The sequence below is a fragment of the Chamaea fasciata genome, unplaced genomic scaffold (assembly GCF_029207755.1).
Source record: "Chamaea fasciata isolate MVZ Bird 193981 ecotype frontalis unplaced genomic scaffold, bChaFas1.0.hap1 SCAF_1, whole genome shotgun sequence".
Classification (NCBI taxonomy): Eukaryota; Metazoa; Chordata; class Aves; order Passeriformes; family Sylviidae; genus Chamaea; species Chamaea fasciata.
Genome location: NW_027094086.1, coordinates 1,145,593 through 1,166,510, shown reverse-complemented (window position 1 = coordinate 1,166,510; position 20,918 = coordinate 1,145,593). Strand labels below are relative to the sequence as shown.

Sequence of the window (20,918 nt, the reverse complement as noted above, 5' to 3'; positions counted from 1 at the left end):
CTGTTAATATTACTGTTAGCATTGTTAGTTTTAATATTAGTATTATATAAATAATCATAATAAAACATAGTAAGGATGGTGGTATTAATATTAGCATTAATAATAAATAGTAATAATAATAAATAATAATTAATAATATTATAATTAATGGTATTAATATTAATATTAAGTTTTTATATTGAGTATAGTATTAACATAAATTACAGTATTATATTAATAATACATCATAATATGGATGGTAGTATTAATAATAAAATTAATAATGAATAACAATAATAATAAAAATGTTATAAGAATTATTTTTGATGACATTTACATTAATAATATTATTAATTTTCATACTGAGTATAGTATTAGCATTAATTAAAGTATTATATTAATAATAAATCACAATATGGATGTTAGTATCCATATTAACATTAATAATAAATAGTAATAACAATAAATAGTAATGTTTATAAATACTGTGGTAGGAGTAACAGTAATAAATATTAATGTTAATGCTAATATTAATATTAATATTAAAATTAATATTAATGTTAATTTATTAACAGTGTTATTAATATTCATATTAAGCACAGTATTAGTATTTAGTATTAAATTAATAATAGATCATAATATGCATGTTAGTATTCATATTAGCATTAAAACTAAAGAGCAATATTAATAAATAATGTCATAATCATATAATTAGTATTATTATTATAAGTACTAACAATGCTATTAGTATTAGTGTTCTATTAATAATAAATCGTAATGAAAGAAAATAAATTTCATTCATTTTATTACTGTATCAACTACTTAATATAATAATATAATAATGTGACTGGTTTAATTAATGTCATTAATATCATCATTTAATTAATATGATTCATTTGATGAATGCAATTAATTTAATTTAGGAAATCCCCTCGCAATCCACCTTCGGGGTGTCCCCATCTACTAATTAATAAAATTAATATAAGTAATATAATCAATCTAATTAATGAAGGTAATATAATAATATCAATAGTTTCATTTAAATAACCGTGTAATAATCTGTTGTAATTAATTCAATTATTTTAATTAATTTGATGCTGGAAATTTTGGGGTTGAGGGAATTTTGGGATCCCCCAAATTCCGTGTGGATTTCCCGGGAATTCCCGGATGGAGCCACCAGGAGGAACCTCCAGAGGACACCAGGAGCTCCTGGTGGGGCTGGTCCTTCAAAATGGGGATGGGATCCCACCAGATCCCATCAAACCCCACCAGATCCCATCAAACCCCACCAGATCCCACCAGACTTCATCTGATCCCACCAGATCCCACCAGACCCCATCAAACCCCACCAGATCCCACCAGATCCACCCTGGGCACCTCCGGAGGTCGTCGGTTTGTCTTCTCCTGAGCTTCATCCCAAACTCCAGCCCGATCTTCTGGCAGGGGTTGGGATGGGATGGTCCTCAGAGGTCTCTGCCCACCCCAACCACTCCAGCATTCCATGAGAGGATTCCATGATTTGAGGCCACCTGGTGTTGGGTGTCCAGAAGGTCCCACCAGGTCCCCAGGGCTGTTGGGATGGTCCAGAAGGTCCCACCAGGTCTCCAGGGCGTCTCCTGGGATGATCCAGAAGGTTCCATCAAGTCCCCAAGGCTCTAGGAATGATCCAGAAGGTGCCACCAGGTCCCCAGGACATCTTCTGGGATGGTCCATGAGGTCCCACCAGGTCCCCGGGGTTGTTGGGATGGTCCAGCAGGTGTCGTCCCAGGGCATCATCTGGGATGATCCAGAAGGTTCCACCAGGTGTCCAGAGCTCTGGGAATGATCCAGAAGGTCCCACCAGGTCCCCAGGACATCTTCTGGGATGGTCCAGAAGGTTCCATCGAGTCCCCAGGGTTGTTGGGATAGGTGTCATCTCCTCATTGGAGGCCATCAGGAAGAGGAGATGGGATGAAGATGGCAGTGGTGGGATCTGGAGAAGATGGACGGGATGGGAGCGGTGACCACGGCTGTGGTGGCCCCCAAAAGCCCCCCAAGATGAGGCCACCACGGAGCTCCAGAGCTCCACCTTTGGTGGTCCCTCCAAGGTTCTCGTGAGGTTTGAGGGGGACCTTGCCCTCCTCAAACCCCCGGAGAGAGGGATGGAGATGGAGGGGACGGCACCACAGGGAGGGGACAGGACCTCGTGCAGGACCTGGAGGTGACATCCCACCACCCACAACGTGTCTTCTCTTGCAGGTGTGGCCATCAGCACTTACGCCAAGTACTGCTACAACAAACTCCAGAAGGCGGCGCTGACCGGGGCCAAGAAGGTACCAGGAGATGGGGTGGGCTTGGGAAGGGGTGGACAAGGAGGTCACCTACCGGGGTCATCCAGGAGCTTCTGGGATTGGAGAAGGGGCTGGAGGAAGGAGGGAGGGAGGTGGTGTTGGGTGGTGATTGTGGTGAGGAGAACTTCTGAGGATCTTCTGGAGATCTTCTGGAGAGCGTCTGGGGATCTTCTAAGAACCTTCTGGAGAACTCCTGGGAACCTTCTGGAACGTTTCTGGAGAACTTCTTCTAAGAAGCTTCTGGGAAGGTTTTAAGGATCTTCTGGAGAACTTCCAGGAGCCTTCTGGGAATTTTCTGGAAAGTTTGAAAGGACCTTCTAGGCACCTCCTAAAACCTGTCTGGAGATCTTCTGGAGACCTTCTGGAGAACTTCTGAAGACCTTTGGAGACCTTCTGGGAACTTTCTGGAAATTTTCTGGAGAATTTCTGAGAACCTTGTGAAGACCTTTCAGGGAACTTCTGGAAACTTTTGAAGGACCTTCTATGGGCCTTCAGAAGACATTCCAGAGACCATCTGGAGATCTTCAGGAGACCTTCTGGAAACTTTCTGGAGACCTTCTGAAAATCTTGCAGGGAGAACCTTCTGGGACCTTCTAAAGAACTTCTGGAGAACTTTTGGAAGTCCTCTGGAGACCTTCTGAGGAATTTCTGGAAACCTTCTGGAGACCTTTTGAGAACCTTCTGGGGATCTTCTGAAGACATCCTAAAAACTGATGGAAGATCTTCTGGAGATCTTCTGGAAACTTTCTGGAAACCTTCTGGGAACAATCTGAAGATCTTGTAGGGATCTTCTGGGAACCTTTTAAGGAACTTCTGGAGAACTTCTGCAAGTCGTCTGGAGACCTTCTGAAGACTTTCTGAAAACCTTGTGGAGACCTTTTGGGGATTTTCTGGGGACTTTCTGAAGACACTCCAGAGACCATCTGGTGATCTTCAGGAGACCACCTGCAAACTCTCTGGAGACCTTCTGGGAACTTTCTAAGGAACTTCTGGAGACCTTCTGAAAACCTTGTAGGGAGGGACCTTCTTGGGAACCTTTTGAGGACCTTCTGGAGACCTTCTGGAAGCCCAGTACTGATGTTCAGCTTTCCAGAAGCATCCCAGAGCCGTGGTTCCTCCTCCTGGCAAAATCCATCAGTGGAGATCCTCCAGCTTGGCCATGGCCCCACCAAGCTCCATAGAGTTGGAATGAAGATGGTGGATGATGGATGGATGGATGATGGATGGATGGATGATGGATGGATGATGGATGGATGGATGATGGATGGATGGATGGATGGATGGATGATGGATGGATGGATGGATGGATGATGGATGGATGGTGGATGATGGATGATGGATGGATGATGGATGGATGGATGATGGATGGATGATGGATGGATGATGGTTGATGGATGGATGGATGGATGGATGGATGGATGATGGTTGAAGGATGATGGATGATGGATGGATGGATGATGATGGATGGATGGACGATGGATGGATGATGGATGGATGATGGATGGATGGATGGATGGATGGATGATGGATGGATGATGGATGGATGATGGATGGATGACGGATAATGGATGGATGATGGATGGATGATGGATGGATGATGGATGGATGATGGATGATGGATGGATGATGATGGATGGTGGATGATGGATGGATGATGGATGGATGATGGATGGATGGATGATGGATGGATGATGGATGATGGATGGATGATTGATGGATGGATGGACGATGGATGGATGATGGATGGATGGATGGATGGATGATGGATGGATGGTGGATGATGGATGGATGATTGATGGATGGATGGATGATGGATGGATGGATGATGGATGGATGATGGATGATGGATGGATGATTGATGGATGGATGGATGATGGATGGATGATGGATGGATGGATGATGGATGGATGATGGATGGATGGATGATGGATGATGGATGATGGATGATGGATGGATGATGGATGGATGACGGATAATGGATGGATGATGGATGGATGATGGATGATGGATGATGGATGGAGGGATGATGGATGATGGATGGTGGATGATGGATGGTGGAACAACCTTGACCAAGTTGCCCAGAATCCATCCATGCCTCCCTCACCATCACCATGAAACTCAACCATGGGGGTGGTGGGATTGAGTCCATCCCATCCTGGCCACCACCGAGACCACAGGTGACCTCCGGTGTCTCCTGCAGGGCCTGAAGAAGCCGAACATCGAGGAGATCCGTCACGCCAAGAACGCCGTCTTCAACCCGTCCATGTTCGGCAGCTCCCTGCAGGACATCGTGGCCATGCAGAAGGAGCGGTACCCGGACCGGCAGCTGCCCTGGGTGCAGACCCGGCTCTCCGAGGAGGTCCTGGCGCTCAACGGAGACCAGACCGAGGGCATCTTCAGGTAAGGCCACCCCACCATCATGGGGACATCTCATGGTGGCGGCAAGCTGGAGGTTCTCCTAAGAATTGTCTCAAAATGGGGGAAATTCACGTTTCTGGGTGTTCTTCTCCTCTGGTGGGTTCTCCATGGCCATGGAGGTTTCTTCGTGGTGGCCACCAGAGTCATGGTGGTCTTGGTGGCACCAAGATCCCAACATGGCTCCGAAGCCATGGAGGTTTCTCCATGGTGGCCACCAGTCATGGCGAGGTCTTGGTGGCACCATCCAAGTGGGTCCCTTCAATTTCTCCTCACTCCATGGAGGTTTCTACATGGTGGCCACCACAATCATGGTGAGGTCCTCAGGGCACCATCCCCTGGGTCCCTCCAACTTCTCCTTGCTCCATGAGGTTTTTCCACAGTGGCCACCAGTCATGGTGGGGTCTTGGTGGCACCATCCAGTAGGTCCCTTCCAGCTTCTCCTTGGTCCAAGGCCATGGAGATTTCTCTATGGTGGCCACCAGAGTCATGGTGGGGTCTTGGTGGCTCCCAAGATGGCTTCAAGGCCATGGAGATGGGTCCCTCCAGCTTCTACTTGGTCCAAGGCCATGGAGATTTCTCCATGGTGTCCCTCAAGATGGGGTCTTGGTGGCACCAAGCTGTTGATGTCCCCTCCTGGTTCTCCTGGAGCACTCAAAGCTCTTGAGCCGGGAGGTCCCCATCGGTCACTCGGCCACCAACACCTCTTGCCCTCACAGGGTCCCCGGTGACATCGACGAGGTCAACGCCCTCAAGCTGCAGGTGGACCAATGGAAGATCCCCACCGGCTTGGAGGACCCGCACGTTCCCGGTAGGACTTTGGGCTGGATTTTTTTTTTTGGTGGGACAGGAGCTCCACGTAGGAGATCTCACATCTTCTCCTGTCGCCCGCGTCCTCCAGCGTCGCTGCTGAAGCTCTGGTACCGCGAGCTGGAGGAGCCGCTGATCCCTCACGAGTTCTACGAGCGCTGCATCTCCCACTACGAGAACCCCGAGGCCGCCATCGCCGTCGTCCACTCCCTGCCCCGGATCAACAAAATGGTGCTGTGCTACCTCATCCGCTTCCTCCAGGTAGGAGCAGCGTCTTCTGCTGGTGACCACCAGCTGACCCACCAGGCCTGGTTCCTGCTCTCGAGGTGGTTATGGGTTCTCCGAGGTCACCACGTGGTGGCCAAGGACTGGGAGTTCCACCAATCCCATCATCTCCACCTTCCTCCTCCCACCCCATGAGTTTGTGCTCCTGGTGACCTTCCTGGTTCCTTCTCCTGAGGTGGTCCAAGGTCACCACGTGGTGAGCTCCATCCCCCTCAAGAACCAGGACTTCCACCAACCCCATCATCTCCATCTTCTTCCTCCCACCCCATGAGTTTGTGTTCGTGGTGACCTTCCTTGATCCTTCTCCTGAGGTGACTTTGGGTTCTCCAAGGTCACCACGTGGTGAGCTCCATCTCCCTTAAGAACCAGGAGATCCACCAACCCCATCATCTCCATCTTCCTCCTCCCACCCCATGAGTCTGTGCCCCTGGTGACCCTCCTGGTTCCTTCTCCAGAGGTGGCTTTGGGTCCTCCAAGGTCACCACGTGGTGGCCAAGGATCAGGAGTTCCACCAATCCCATCATCTCCATCTTCCTCCTCCCACCCCAGGAATTTGTGCCCCTGGTTTTGGGTTCTTCATGGTCATCATGTGGTGACCCCAATCTCCTCCATCCCAGAGTTCCATGAGGTCCTTCCACCCATCTCCCACCAAGCCCATCACCTCCACCCACTCCAGATGTTCATGCTCCTGGTGACTCTCCTGGTTCCTTCTCCTGAGGTGGTTTTGGGTTCTCCACATGGCGAAGAACCAGGTCCACGTGGTCCTTCCACCCATCTCCCACCAACCCCTTGACCTCCACCTTTCTCCTCCCACCACCTGCAGGTCTTCGTGCAGCCGGCCAACGTGGCCGTCACCAAGATGGACGTCAACAACCTGGCCATGGTGATGGCCCCCAACTGCCTGCGCTGCCAATCGGACGACCCGCGCGTCATCTTCGAGAACACGCGCAAGGAGATGTCCTTCATCCGTGTCCTCATCCAGCACCTGGACACCAGCTTCATGGAGGGCGTCCTATAGCGGCCGCCACCGCGCTGTCCCCACCCCGCCACCGGCCCCGTCCCCTCCGAGGGTCAAAGTCCCCAGGTGGTGGCACCGATCTCCACCGAGAGCCAGGAGGTCCATGCGGGTCTTCACCGAGTGGTGAGCTCCATCTCCAAGAACTGGGAGGTTCATGAGGTTCTCCAACTTCACCGCGTGGTGAGCTCCATCTCCACCAAGGACTGGGAGGTCCATGAGGTTCTCCACTACATGGTGAGCTCCATCTCCATCAAGAACCAGGAGGTCCATGAGGTTCTCCACCACGTGGTGAGCTCCATCTTCACTAAGAACCGGGAGGTCCATGAGGTTCTCCACCACGTGGTGAGCTGCATCTCCACCAAGAGCCAGGAAGTCCATGAGGTTCTTCACTGTGTGGTGAGCTCCATCGCCAAGAACTGGGAGGTCCATGAGGTTCTCCACCACGTGGTGAGCTCCATCTTCACCAAGAACTGGGAGGTCCATGAGGTTCTCCACCACGTGGTGAGCTCCATCTCCACCAAGAACCAGGAGGTCCATGAGGTTCTCCACCACGTGGTGAGCTCCATCTCCACCAAGAACCGGGAGGTCCATGACGTTCTCCACCATATGGTGAGCTTCATCTCCACTAAGATGAAGAACCAGGAGGTCCATGTGGTTCTTCACCACGTGGTGAGCTCCATCTTCACTAAGAACGAGGCCTGTGAGGTTCGTCACTGCGTGGTGAGTTCCATCTCCACCAAGAACCAGGTCCAAGTGGTTCTCCACCACGTGATGAGCACCATGTCCAAGAACCAGGGGGTCCATGAGGTTCCCCAACTCCACCACGTGGTGAGCTCCATCTCCACCAAGAACTGGGAGATCCAGAAGGTTCTCCAGCTCCACCACATGGTGAGCTCCATCTCCAGCCAGACCTCATGGACAGGGGACATCCAGCAGTTGTCTCCGTCCCTTCCCGCCTGGACACGGAGACGAGGAGAAGTCCTTGAGGTCTATCCCGACCTTCAGTTGTGTCACTGCCTGGTTCTTCGCTGGGGTGTCCCGAGGAACATCCCGGCTCTGGGGGGTCTCCGTGGGGTTGGGAAGGTGGGAGAAGTTCACCTGGACACCAGAGGACCACAACTGTCCCCCACAGGGAAGAGACTTGGGAGGTGTCCCCATGGGAGTGGTGGCCCGAGGTGGGGTTGTGGTGGCCGATTGTCCGTCCTGGAGGAGCTGGGTGGGCTGGATGTCCCCAGGTGTCACCGTGTCCATCCTGTCCCACCAACGTTGGCACCACCAGGACCTGTCCCAGCACCCACCGGGTCTGCCCGGCCCTGTTGGACCTGTCCCAGGACCTCCCATCTGCTCCTGGATCTTCTGGGCCCTTCTTGGTGTCCATCATCTCCTCCTGGTCCTCCTGAACCCATCTTGGGGTCCATCATCAACTCTTGGAGCCATCTTGGGTCCATCATCTCCTCCTGGTCCTCCTGAATCCATCTGGGGGTTCAACATCAACTCCTGGAGACATCTTGGTGTCCATCATCTCCTCCTGGTCCTCCTGAATCCATCTGGGGGTTCAACATCAACTCCTGGAGACATCTTGGTGTCCATCATCTCCTCCTGGTCCTCCTGAATCCATCTGGGGGTTCAACATCAACTCCTGGAGACATCTTGGTGTCCATCATCTCCTCCTGGTCCTTCCAGAGCCCCCTTGGCCCTCATTATCTCCTCCAGCTTCTCCTGGACCTTCACCTCCTTCAGATCCTGCCCAGCCTCTCTTGGTGGCCTCAATCTCCTCCCGGACCCACCTTGGCACCCACCAGCTCCTCCTGGTCCTGCAAAACCCACCCAGGACAGCTCTGCTTGACCCTTCTGGACCCATCCTGGTGTCCACCATCTTCTTCTCCCTACACCCATCCTGGTGCACATCATCTCCTCCAGGTCCTCCAGGACCCATCCTGGTGCCCATCCTCTTCTCCAGGTTCTCCAGGTCTCACCTTGGGGTCCATCATCTCCTCCTGCTCCTCCTGGACCCATCCTAGTGTCCATCATCTTCTCCAGGTCCCATCTTGGTGCCCTCACCTCTCCCAGGTTCAACCTTGGTGCCCCCCAGTCTTCTCCAGGTCCCACCTTGGTGACCCCAAATCTCTTCCAGGTCCCACCTTGGTGCTCCCACCACTTCCAGGTCCCACCTTGGTGCCCCCCAACCTCCTCCAGGTCCCACCTTGGTGCCCTCAATCTTCTTCAGGACCAACCTTGGTGCCCTCAGTTTTCTCCAGGACACCATCATCTGCTCCAGGTCCATCCTGAGCACCTCCCAGGTTCCTCCAGGTCCCTTCCTGGTGACCCCAGATCTCCTCCAGGTCCTCCAGGTCCAACCTTGGTGTCCCCCCAACCTCCAGCAGGTCCCACCTTGGTGCCCCAGATCTCCCAGGACCCACCTTGGTGCCCCAACATCCTCCAGGTCCCAACCTCGTGACCCCAGATCTCCACCAGGTTCCACCTTGGTGCTCCCCAACCTCCAGCGGGTCCCACCTCGGTGCCCCCAAATCTCCTCCAGGTCCCACCTTGGTGGTCCCACCACTTCCAGGTCCCCACTTTGGTTCCCCCAAATCTCCAGCTCCTCCAGGACCCACCTGGGCACCATCAGCTGCTCCAGGTCCCACCTGAGCACCCCCCCAAACTCCTCCAGGTCCAACCTTGGTGCTCCCCAACCTCCTCCAGCTCCTCCACCAGGTCCCACCTTGATGGACCCCAAATTTCAACCAGGTCCCACCTTGGTGACCCCAAATCTCCTCCAGGTCCTCCAGCTCCAACCTTGGTGATCCCAATCTCAAGCAGGTCCCACCATGGTGACCCCAAATGTCCATCAGGTTCCACCTTGGTCACCCCAAACCTCCACCAGGTCCCATCTTGGTGACCCCAATCTCAACCAGATCCCACCTCGGTGACCCCAAACCTCCTCCAGGTCTCCCAAAATGGAGGAGTCTCCAAGGCCAAGGAAGGTCCCACGGGTGGGGGTGGGGGGTCCCCAAGGCAGGGATGGGGTCCCCAAATTTTGAGGGGGGGTCCCATGGAAGGGTCCCCAAAATGGAGATGGTCCCCAAGTCAGGGTGGGGGTCCCATGGAGGAGGTCCCCAAAAATGGGGGAGTCCAATGGGGGGGGGGGGGAGTCCCAAAGTAGGGGGGTCCCTAAAATGGGAGATCCCCAAAACGGGGAGGGTCCCATGGAGGGGGTCCCCAAAAGTGGGAGGTCCCCAAAAGTGGGAGGTCCCCAAGGTGGGGACGGTCCCCAAACTGGGGTGGGGGTCCCCAAAATTGAGAGGTCCCCAAATTGGGTGGGAAGTCCCATGGGTGAGGTCCCCAAAATGGCAAAAGGTCCCCAAAGTGGGGACGGTCCCCAAATTGGGGTGGGGGTCCCCCAAAAATTGGGAGGTCCCCAAAAATGGGACGGAGGATCCCATGGAGGAGGTGCCATGGAGGGGGTCCCCAAAATGGGATGGGGTCCCCAAAATTGGGAGGTCCCCAAGGTGGGGACGGTCCCCAAACTGGGGTGGGGGTCCCATGGAGGAGGTCCCCAAAGTTGGGGTGGTGGGGGGGTTGTCCCCAAACTGGGGGTGGGGGGGACACCCCAGCGCCTCCTCCCAGCTCCGCTCACTGCCAGGGGACCCCGCCCCCCACCACCTCCTCCTCCTCCTTTTCCTCCGCTTAATTAATCCCCAATTAACTCCTCATTAATTTCCGGGAGCCCATTATTCATTCATTCTCAAATCGTTTCCCCTTTTTTTCCTTTTCTTTTTTTTTTTTTCCGGCAGTTTTGGTTTTTTTTTTTTTGGGGGTTTCTTTTTTTTCTTGTTGTTGTTTTATTTTTAAGCCTCGAGGATTTTATTTATTATTATTATTAAAATAAAAAAAAAAAAAAGAAAAAAAAAAAAACGACTGGGAAAAAAAAAATAAATAAAAATCCGAATTAAAGGGACGGACCCTCCCCTCCCTTCCCCAGGGATTTTTTTTTTTTCTTCCCCCCAAAATCCCGGGAATTCTTTCGGGAATTTTTTCGGGAATTTTCCTTTCCCCTTTCCCCCTCCCCTTACAAAGGGGGGGGGGAGGGGGGTTGGATTTTGGGGTCCCCCCCTCAGGGGCCGCCGAATTCTGTATTTTGGGGGTGGGGGGCTGGGGGGGGCTCCGGGCTCCTCCCCTCACCCCGCGTGTGAATAAAGCTCCGTATGGAAAGCGCTGCTCGTTCCTGGTGCCTTTGGAGCGGGAATTCGGGAATTTGGGGGATTTGGGATGTCCCCAAATGTCCCCAAGGTGTCGCTGCTCCTCCGGTTCACCCCCTCCCTCCCGGCTGCCGTTTCCGCCCGGACCCTTTTTATCGCCGCACCTGATGGAGGAGGTGTTCCCCGCATTCCGGTCCCCCAGCTATCTGTCGCCGCCAGCGCTGTCGCCGACAAAACGGGGGGTGGGGGGGGGGGGGGGAACACCCGCGCTCGCTGTCGCGACAAAGAAGCCGCGAGTGTTTTTATGACCTGGGTCAGAGGGGGATTTTTATAGGGGAAATCTCCCCAAAACAGCCGCTCCCGCCATCCCAGGGACACCCCGAGCCTCCCTTAAACCTCCCTAAAACCCCGCAGGGAATCCCGAAACCAGCCCAGGGACCTTCCCCCTCTGTCCAGCGCCCCAAAACCACCCCAGAGACTTTCCCGGGACCCCCAAAACCATCCCAGAGCCCCCCAAAACCAACCCAAGGACCCCAAAACCATCCCAGAGCCCCCCAAAAGCACCTCACGGGCCGTCCCCCCCCCCAAACCAAACCCAACCCAATTCCCCTCAGGGACTTTCCCGCCTTTTTCCCCTCAGGGACAAAACCCCTCAGGAGGAGCTGGCGGAGTTTCCGCCGCCGTTCCCGCGGGGATTTCGCTTCTCCGGCGCTTCAGCGGCGCCCTCAGCTCCCGGTTGCCGCTCCGTAGCCTCGGGATCGGGAATCGCGATCGGGGATCGAGAATCGGGATCGGGGATCGGGAATCGAGGAAAGCTCGGGGGGGGGAAGAAGCCGGGGCCGCCTCAGAGCGAACCTCCCGCTCCGCCCGCGCGCTAGCCAATAGGAAGGCGGCGGATTGTGACTGACAGCGCGACGAGCCAATGAACGTCGGCCAGCCCTGAAGCCCCCGCCCACACAGGCGCAACCAATGAGAGTCAACAATGAGCCTTGATAGACAGTTGTAGCAGCCAATACAACCTTAAGGACACGCCCCTAGGGCGCATCTCGCACGCTGACTGGCGGACGCCACGCGTAAACCTGGAGGTGGAGCTTCCGTGCGGTCAGGGGCGGGCGGGGGCTGCGGGCGGGCGGTGAGTGGGGGACGCCATGTTGGGGGGGAGGGCGCCGGGGCCGCTTTTGGGGGTTCGGGGGATCCCCGGGGGGGGCTCGGGAGACTGGGGGGGACCCTGGGGGGGTTCAGGGGATCTGGCGGCGCTCTCGGGCGGGTTTAGGGGGCTTGGGGAGGGGTCCCGGCCTGGGTTGGGAAGGATGGGAAGGAGCCGGTGGGTGGCACGGGCTGGATTGGGGGTCCCTGAGGGGCTTTGGGGGGACCCCAGGGCGGGGCGGGGGTGGCCTTTTGGGGGATCCCGGGGGTGGGATTTTGGGGGCAGCCGGGAGACATCCCCGGGTTGGTTTAGGAAGGGTTTGGGGGATCCTAGAGCTGATTTGGGGGGATCCGGGGGTGCCCTGGGCTGGTTTCGGGTTTGGGGCTGCCTGGGTTTGGTTTGGGGGTCCCTGGGCTGGTTTTGGGGTCCCTGGGCTGGTTTTGGGGTCCCTGGGCCGGGTTTAGGGTCCTGCACCGGTTTTGTGGTCCCTGGGCTGGTTTTGGGGTCCCTGGGCCGGTTTTGGGGTCCCTGGGCTGGTTTTAGGGTCCCTGGGCCGGTTTTGGGGTCCCTGGGCTGGTTTTGTGGTCCCTGGGCCGGTTTTAGGGTCCCTGGGCCGGTTTTGGGGTCTCTGGGCCGGTTTTAGGATCCCTGGGCCAATTTTGGGGTTCCCTGGTCTGGTTTCGGGGTCCCTGGGCTGGTTTTGGTGTCCCTGGGCCGGTTTCGGGGTCTCTGGGCCGGTTTTGGGGTCTCTGGGCTAGTTTAGGGTCTCTGGGTTGGTTTTGGGGTGTCCCTGGACTCGTTTGGGAATCCCTAAACCGCTTTGGGGGTCCCTGGGTTGGTGTGGAGAGCTTTGTGGGATCCCTGGGCTGGTTTTTGGGGGATCCCGCAGAGGTTTGAAGAGTTCTGGGGGGTTCCCTGGACAGGTTTTGGGGTCCCTGAACTGGTTTGGGCGTCCCTGGAGTGGTTTTTGGGGGTCCCTGAACTGGTTTTGGGGTCCCTGAACTGGTTTGGGGTCCCTGGAGTGGTTTTAGGGGGGTCCCTGAACTGGTTTTGGGGTCCCTGAACTGGTTTGGGGTCCCTGGAGTGGTTTTGGGGTTCCTGGAGTGGTTTTGGGGGGTCCCTGAACTGGTTTTGGGGTCTCTGAACTGGTTTGGGGCGTCCCTGGCCTGGTTTGGAGAATGCTTGACCTGATTCTGGGGTTCCTGGAGTGGTTTTGAGGGTCCCTGAAGTGGATTTGGGGGTTCCTGGACTGAATTTGGGGATTTTTAGGATCCCGGGACCGGTTTGGGGGATCCCTGGATTGATTTTGGGGTCCCTGAACTGGTTTGTGGAGATCTGGGGGATCCCTGGACAGGTTTAGGGGTCTCTGGACTGGTTATGGGATCCTTGGACAGGTTTTGGGTTCTTTGAGCTGGTTTTGGGGGTCCTGGCCAGGTTTGGGGGATCCCTGGACTGATTTTGGGGTCCCTGGCTGAGGACGGGACTCTTTTGGGGACACTCCAGAGCTCCCATTTTTCAGGAATCTCCACTCAGACACCTTCCCTTATTCCCAACCCCCCTCTCCCTTCCCCATTTCTCCTCCAGGTTCCCACAAAAAAACCCACCAAGTCCGGGCGGGACCTCCCAGGATTCCCGGGGCAGGAGATTCCGCCATGGCTCCGTCGCGCAGCCGCTCCTCCACGCAGATCCCGCCGTGCGTCCCCAAACGTCAACTGCCGCCGGGCTACTCGGATTCGCTGCTGTTCCTGTGCGCCCGGCGCATCGTGGCCCATCACCCTCTGCCCATCCTTCCCGCTCTTCCCGCCCACCTTTATCCCGTCCTCTTCCAAGCGGCGTTCCTGGACGGGCGGCCCCTGGTGCTGCGGGATCTGGTGGCGGCGTGGCCTTTCCCGGTGCTCGACTTCCAGCGGCTCGTGGGGCGCCGGGAGCTGCTGCGGGATCACCCGTGCAAGCCGTGCGTGCAGGCCGTCATCCTGGCCGTGGTGGCGCAGCTCCGCGGGGACGTGGAGGAGCCCGGCCGCCGCTCCAGGTCAGGGGCCGCGGGCGGCCGCGCACGGGGCTGCGCCGCATTTGGGGCGACTTGGGGCGATTTTGGGGGATTGTTTTCGGATTTTTCTGGTGGGTTTTTAGTGGGTTTTTAGTGGGTTTTTGGGGATTTTTGGGGAATTTTTGGGGAATTTTTGGGGTTTTTTTTTCGGATTTTTCTGGTGGATTTTTAGTGGGTTTTTTGCAGATTTTTTGGGGATTTTTGGGGAATTTTTGGAGGTTTTTTTTCGGATTTTTCTGGTGGATTTTTGGGGATTTTTTCAGATTTTTCTGGTGGGTTTTTAGTGGGTTTTTTGCGGATTTTTGGGGGGATTTTTTGGGAATTTTTGGGGGTTTTTTTTCACATTTTTCTGGTGGGTTTTGGGGGGTTTTTTTCGGATTTTTCTGGTGGGTTTTGGGGGTTTCTTTGCGGATTTTTCTGGTGGGTTTTTAGGGGGTTTTTGCGGATTTTTGGGGGATTTTTTGGGAATTTTTGGGGGGTTTTTTTCAGATTTTTCTGGTGGATTTTGGGGGGTTTTTTTGGATTTTTCTGGTGGGTTTTGGGGGGTTTTTTTGGATTTTTCTGGTGGGCTTTTAGTGGGTGTTTTGTGGATTTTTTGGGGGAATTTTTGCGGGGCTTTTCTGGGGGGTTTTCGGATTTTTCTGGTGGGTTTTTAGTGGATTTTTAGTGGGTTTTTTTGCGGATTTTTTGGAAATTTTTTTAGAAATTTTTTGGGCTTTTTTTCGGATTTTTCTGGTGGATTTTTAGTGGGTTTTTGCGGATTTTTTGGGAATTTTGGGGGGTTTTTTTTGGATTTTTAGTGGGTTTTTTGCATTTTTTTTGCGAATTTTGTGGGAGTTTTGGGAGGGGTTTTGGGGGTTTTTTTCAGATTTTTCTGGTGGGCTTTTGGGGGGTTTTTTTCGGATTTTTGGGGAATTTTTGGGAATTTTGGGGGCTTTTTTTCGGATTTTTCCGGTGGATTTTTAGTGGGTTTTTTGTGGATTTTTTGGGAATGATTTGGGAATTTTGGGGGGTTTTTTTGATTTTTCTGGTGGGTTTTTGGGGATTTTTTCGGATTTTTCTGGTGGATTTTTGGGGGGGTTTGTAGAGTTTTTTGGGGGTTTTTTGAGGGTTTTGGGGGTTTTTTGTAGAGTTTTTCTGGTGGTTTGAGGGGTTTTTCTGGGTGATTTGTTTGGGATTTTTGGGGGATTTTTGTAGAGTTGTTTGGGGGTTTTTTGATTTTTCCTAGTGGTTTTTGGGGGGTTTTGTCGAGTTTTTTTGGGATTTTTTTTTTGGGAATTTGAAGGATTTGAAGGAAAGGATGGAAAAAAGAAGAGGAATCCGACGTCTGTTGGAAGGGAAAGATCCGTGGATCGGGAATTTTGGGATGGTCACAAGGTCCGCTGGTTTGGTTTGATGGTTGGGGAGAGGAATCCAGCGTCCGTTGGGAGGGAGAAATTCGTGAATCGGGAATTTTGGGAATTTTGGGACGGTTGAATAAAGTTTTTTGCGGTTTTTTGGGATTTTTCTGGTGTTTTGGGGGGATTTTTGTCAAGTTTTTTTTGATTTTCTGGGAATTCAAAAGGGATGAGGGAAAGGATGAAAAAGAAGGAGAGGGAAATTCACGGATCAGGAATTTCGGGAACTTTGGGAATTCTGGGATGGTTCGTTAAAGTTTTTTTGGGTTTTCTCTGGGTTTTTTCGGTGTTTTGGGGGGATTTTGGGGGGAATTTTCTGGGATTTTGAAGGAAACCAAATTTGTTTGGTTTGACCGTTTTCTTCTCCGTGGGTTTTTTTTTTTTTTTTTATCCAACAGCTGCCGCTTGCGCGTGCTGGACGTGACGGGAGTTCCGGACGATCCGGCCGGCCGCGCTCCGGACGGGATGAGCGTGTGGTCGGGCACGGTGGCTCTGGCCAAGGCTTGCGTGGAAGTGTCCAAACACCAGCGGGAATTCCAGAGGCGCGGATCCAAACGGCACAAAGGCCGCTCCGGAGCCGCCACGGCCTCGGCGGCTCCTCGCCCTCCCGGCGTGGACGTCCACGCCGACCTGTTCGTCAACGGCACGTCCTACGGGATCCTGCGCGACGCGCTCCAGACGGCGGCCGCCGGCCCGCTGCGCCTCAAGTGCCGCGAGTTCCAAGCGGAAAAGCTCTCGCTGGCCGGCATCGTCAGCCTGCTGGAATCCATGGATCCCTCCTGCGTCAGGAGGGTGGATCTGCGATTCCGGAATTTGGGATTGACCGGGCTCTCGGTGATCCTGCCGCACCTCTCGCGCTTCCCGGAGCTGCGCAGCCTCAAGCTGCAGTACAGCAACGTGGACGTGCGGCGCCCGACGCCGGAATCGGCCATCGGGATCCGGTGCCTGGCCGGGCAGCTGGGAATGCTGCCCAGCCTGCGGGAGCTCAACCTGGGATCCTCCCGCCTCTCCGGGAACCTGCGCCAGATCCTCTGGTGAGTTCCCCGCTCCGGAGGGATTCCCGAGGGTTGGGGATCTTGGGGGGTCTTCTCCAGCCTGAGTGATCCCGGGATTCCAGGATTTCCTTATCCCGATGTTCCCGTGATTCCGTTGTCCCAGTAGTTCGTGACTCGGTGATTCCGTTTTCCCGTAATTCCACGATCCCAAAAATCCTGATTCCGGGATTCCCAAAGGCTCAACTTGACAATCCTGGAGGTTTTTTCCGACGTTTGTTATCCCATGATTCCATTATCCCAATATTCCCATCATCCCGTTATCCCAATAGATTATGACTTAACGATTCCTATATCCCGTAATTCCATGATCCCACAGTTCTGTGATTCCAGGATTGCCAAAGACTGAACCTGATGATCTTGAAGGTTTTTTCCAACCTTTGTTATCCCGTGAGTCCAGGATTTCATTATCCCAATATTCCCGTGTGCCCGTTATCCCGATGTTTTACGACTCAGCAATTCCATTATCCCATAAATTCATGATCCCATAATTCCTTATTCCAAGATTCCCAAAGACTGAACTTGACAATCTTGGAGATCTTCTCCAGCCTTAATGACCCCATGATTCCAGGATTTCATTATCCCACCAGTCCATGATTCCGTGATCCCTTAATTCCTTGATTCCAGGATTCCAGAGGTTGGACTTGGAGGATCTCAAAGCCTTTTCCAACTTTAATGGCTCCATGACCTCGTAACTCCCTGATCCCGTAATTCCATGACTCCCTGGTCCCAGAATCCCAATATCCCATAATTCCATAACTCCGTGATCCCAAGACCCCGTAACGCCACAATTCCACAATTCCCTGGCTCCATGATCCCGTAATTCCGTGATTCTCAAAGGTCAAACTCGATGTTCTCGCAGACTTTTCCCAACCTGAGTCATCCCATAATTCCGCGCCCCCATCACTCCAAAATCCCGGGATTTTCAGAGGTCTAACTTGACGTTCTCGGAGACTTTTCCCAACCTCAGCCATTCCACGACTCCGCGATTTGATCCCGCAATTCCGTGATTCCTTCATCCCGTCGTTCCACGATTCTCAAACCTCGAACCCGCCGTTCCCAGACGCTTTTCCCAACCTCAGCCCCTCCACGATCCCGCGATTCCACGATCCCAGAACCCCGGGATTTTCAGGGATCCGCCTCGATGTTCTCGGAGCCCTTCCCCGCCCCCCTCCCCCGTCCCACAATTCCCCCGCCGCGCGGAGGCAATCCCAGCTCCCGCTGGCCGCCTTTCCCCCGCGAGCGCCAACGTTCCCGCAGCCTCCCTCACCTCTCCCTTTTCCCTCCCGCCAGCGACCTCCAGGCTCCCTTGGAAAGCTTGGAATTGGCCTTCTGCTCCCTGGTCCCCGCCGACCTCGCCTTCCTCTCCCAAAGCTTCCACGCTCCGGCCCTCAAGAGGTTGGACCTGAGCGGCCACGACTTCTCCCAAGGGCTCCTGGAGCCGCTGCGGCTGCTCCTGGAGGAGACCTCGGCCTCGCTGCTGCACCTGGATCTCATGGAATGCCGCATGGCCGACTCCCACCTGGACGCGCTGCTGCCCACGCTGCGCCGCTGCTCCCGCCTGCGCTTCCTGGGACTCTACGGCAATTCCCTGTCCACGGCCGCGCTCAAGGATCTGCTGCGGAAAACCCTGGAGCTGCCCGACCTCCGCCTGGTGGTTTATCCTTTCCCCGTGGATTGTTACAAGCCGGAGCCTCCGCGCCGAGTGCCGGGATCGCGCCGGATTTACGAGGAGCCCATGGACGGGCAGCTGCTGGCGGCGGCCACGGCGGAGATTTCGCAGCTGCTGAAGAATTCCGGGAGGACCGACCTCGTCTGGACTTACAATCCCTACGGCCACGGAGCCCTGGATTATTTCTCCTTGTGACTCGGGGGGGGGAAAAGCTCGGAGCCTCCAGCACGGCGGGAAAAAGGCGGCGCCTTCCTCTTTGCCCGAAATTCCGGGCGTTTCCCGTCTCATCCCGGTGCTTTTTTTCCGCCTCATTCCAGTGTTTTGGTTTTGGTTTTGTTTTTTTCCCCTTGATTTCGGTGCTTTTCTGTCTGGTTTCAGTATTTCTCCAACTCGTCCCGTTGTTTTTTTCCGCCCCATCCCGAAGAATTTTTTCTTCCCGATTTTCGTAGTTTTCTGCCACGGTTTCGAGGGTTTTTCCCTCCCCATCCCGATAGTTTTCCCTCTCATCCCGGTAATTTTTCCAGCCTCATCCCGATATTTTTCCACTCCCGTTTCATGAGTTTTTTCCAGCCCATCCCGGTGTTTTTTCCGCTCCCATTTCGTTCTTTCTCCAGCCCATCCCTGTGTTTTTTCCATTAGGATCGGCTTTGCACGGCCAAATTCCTGAGAAGCTCCGGGCACGGATTCCTTGGGGAGCTTCCGGAAGCTTCTCCCATGTCCGATGGAATTCCGGAGCGGGAATTTCGCAAAGGAACGACTCCGGAGGCGATTCCAAAGTGCTGGCGTGGGAAATTCCCAAAATTCCCTGGTGCGTCCAACGGGAAGCTCATCCTGGAGCTGGATCCTAGCAGGGATCCGTGGAAAAAGGAGCAGATTCCTGGGAGGGAATCCCACGGAGGAAAAAAACAAACCCCAACCTTTGGAGCAGGATATTCCCAAAGCGTTGGAATTCCCAAAGTATTGGAGTCCGTGGAAAAAATCCACGAGGAGTTGTCTTCCACGGGAACGCCGCCTCGGAGAAATCCACGGGAAAACTCTTGCCGTGGGATGGATTCGCGTCGGAAAAATCACGGAAAACTCACCTTGAGCTGGATTCACGGCGAAATCCATGGAAAACTCACCTTGGGCTGGATTCGCGTTGGGAAAAAAAATCCGTGGAAAACTTAACCTTGGGCTGGATTCGCGTTGGGAAAAAAATCCGTGGAAAACTCTTTCCCATGGCGGAGAAATCCACGGAAAACTCGCTGTGGGACGGATTCACGTCGGAAAAATCCGTGGAAAACTCTCCTGGGACGTTCCAGCGCCGCCGGAGGGATCGAGGGCAAGAGGGATTTTGAGGGAGGGGAAAAGTTGGATTTGGGCTCCTGTTCTGTTCCGATTCCGATGGAAATAAACTCATCGTATCTCAAGCCAGGAATCGTCCCGGATTTCCTTCGTTTCCATCCCCTTTTGGTGGTTTTCTCCTCATCCCGGTGGTTTTCCACCTCATTTGGGGATTTTTCTCCTCATGCCGGTGTTTTTCCACCTCATTTGGGGTTTTTTTCCACCTCATTTGGGTGTTTTTCCACCTCATTTTTGGTATTCTGTGCCTTATCCCGGTATTTCCCCCTCATCCCGGTGTTTTTCCACCTCATTTTGGGATTTTGGCCTTTGTTCTGTAGTTTTTCCACCTCATTTTGGGGTTTTTCCACCAAATTTTGGTATTTTGGGCCTTATCCCGGTATTTCCCCCTCGTCCTGGTGTTTTCCACCTCATTTTAGTATTTTTCCCCTCATCCCGGTGTTTTTCCACCTCATTTTGGTATCTTGACCTTTATTCTGTGGTTTTTCCCCCTCATTTTGGGTTTTTTCTACCTCATTTTCGGTATTCTGTGCCTTATCCCAGAATTTCCCCCTCATCCCGGTGTTTTTCCACCTCATTCTGGTATTTTTCTCCTCATCCCGGTGTTTTTCCACCTCATTTTTGAGGTTTTTTCCACCTATTTTTTTTTTTTTTTTGGGTATTTTGCGCCTTATCCCGTCACATTTCCACATAATTTTTGTCTTTTCCCTTCATCCCAGTGGTTTTCCCCTCGTGCCTGGTTTTTTTCCCCCACCTCATTTTCTTTTTTTATCTCTATTTTTTTTTTCTTTATTTTTTTGTGGGGAAAAAAAAAAAAGAAATTCTGGTGGGGTTTTCACCTCATTTCTTTGTTTTTTATCCTTCACTCCGGTGGTTTCCCACCTCATTCGGGGTGCGTTGGGCCTTTATTCCGTTGGGGTTTTTTGCCTCATTTCGCTATTTTCCCACCCCGTTTCCCTCTTTTCCTGCTCATTTTGCTGTTTCCCAGCTCACTTTGGTGTTCTCCCCCCTCTTTTTGCTGGTTTTCCCCTCATCCCACTATCTTCCCGCCTCGTTTTATTGCTTTTTCCCCCCCTCATTTAACGATTTTTTCCCCCTCTTCCCGCTATTTTTCCCCCTCATCCCGCTATTTTCCTGCCTCTTTCTCCAATTCCCCCCCACCCCATCCCAGGTGGTTTTTCTACCTCGTCCCGCTGGCTTTTCCCTCATCCCGGGACTTTTCCGCC

At 53.3% G+C, this 20,918-nt stretch overlaps 2 protein-coding genes across 3 annotated transcripts in view; both read left to right on the top strand.

Moving 5' to 3' along the window:
• The window catches only part of ARHGAP39 (Rho GTPase activating protein 39), a 103,055-nt gene extending 96,193 nt beyond the window's left edge, over positions 1-6,862 (top strand). For both annotated transcript variants that reach the window (XM_066208092.1, XM_066208053.1), the window contains 5 exons: positions 2,218-2,291; positions 4,510-4,709; positions 5,444-5,535; positions 5,626-5,795; positions 6,643-6,862. In XM_066208092.1, the coding sequence (XP_066064189.1) occupies positions 2,218-2,291; positions 4,510-4,709; positions 5,444-5,535; positions 5,626-5,795; positions 6,643-6,837 (731 nt within the window). In that variant the 3' untranslated portion in view covers positions 6,838-6,862. The remainder of the gene's footprint in view (positions 1-2,217; positions 2,292-4,509; positions 4,710-5,443; positions 5,536-5,625; positions 5,796-6,642) is intronic.
• A 5,281-nt stretch (positions 6,863-12,143) lies between these two features.
• On the top strand, positions 12,144-18,637 carry LOC136304405 (leucine-rich repeat-containing protein 14-like). The gene is made up of 4 exons (XM_066207988.1): positions 12,144-12,168; positions 13,768-14,212; positions 16,026-16,661; positions 17,973-18,637. Exons 2-4 carry the CDS (start codon positions 13,836-13,838, stop codon positions 18,544-18,546), a joined length of 1,587 nt encoding a protein of 528 aa, XP_066064085.1. The 5' UTR covers positions 12,144-12,168; positions 13,768-13,835; the 3' UTR covers positions 18,547-18,637.
• Positions 18,638-20,918: the final 2,281 nt, after the last annotated feature.

What these genes read in the sequence shown, in the direction of transcription:
- LOC136304405 (XM_066207988.1), top strand. Translation starts at nt 13,836, where the DNA reads ATGGCTCCGTCGCGCAGCCGCTCCTCCACGCAGATCCCGCCGTGCGTC. An exon ending in GAGCCCGGCCGCCGCTCCAG is followed by an intron (nt 14,213 to 16,025) that starts GTCAGGGGCCGC and finishes TTTATCCAACAG; the next exon opens with CTGCCGCTTGCGCGTGCTGG. An exon ending in AACCTGCGCCAGATCCTCTG is followed by an intron (nt 16,662 to 17,972) that starts GTGAGTTCCCCG and finishes CCCTCCCGCCAG; the next exon opens with CGACCTCCAGGCTCCCTTGG.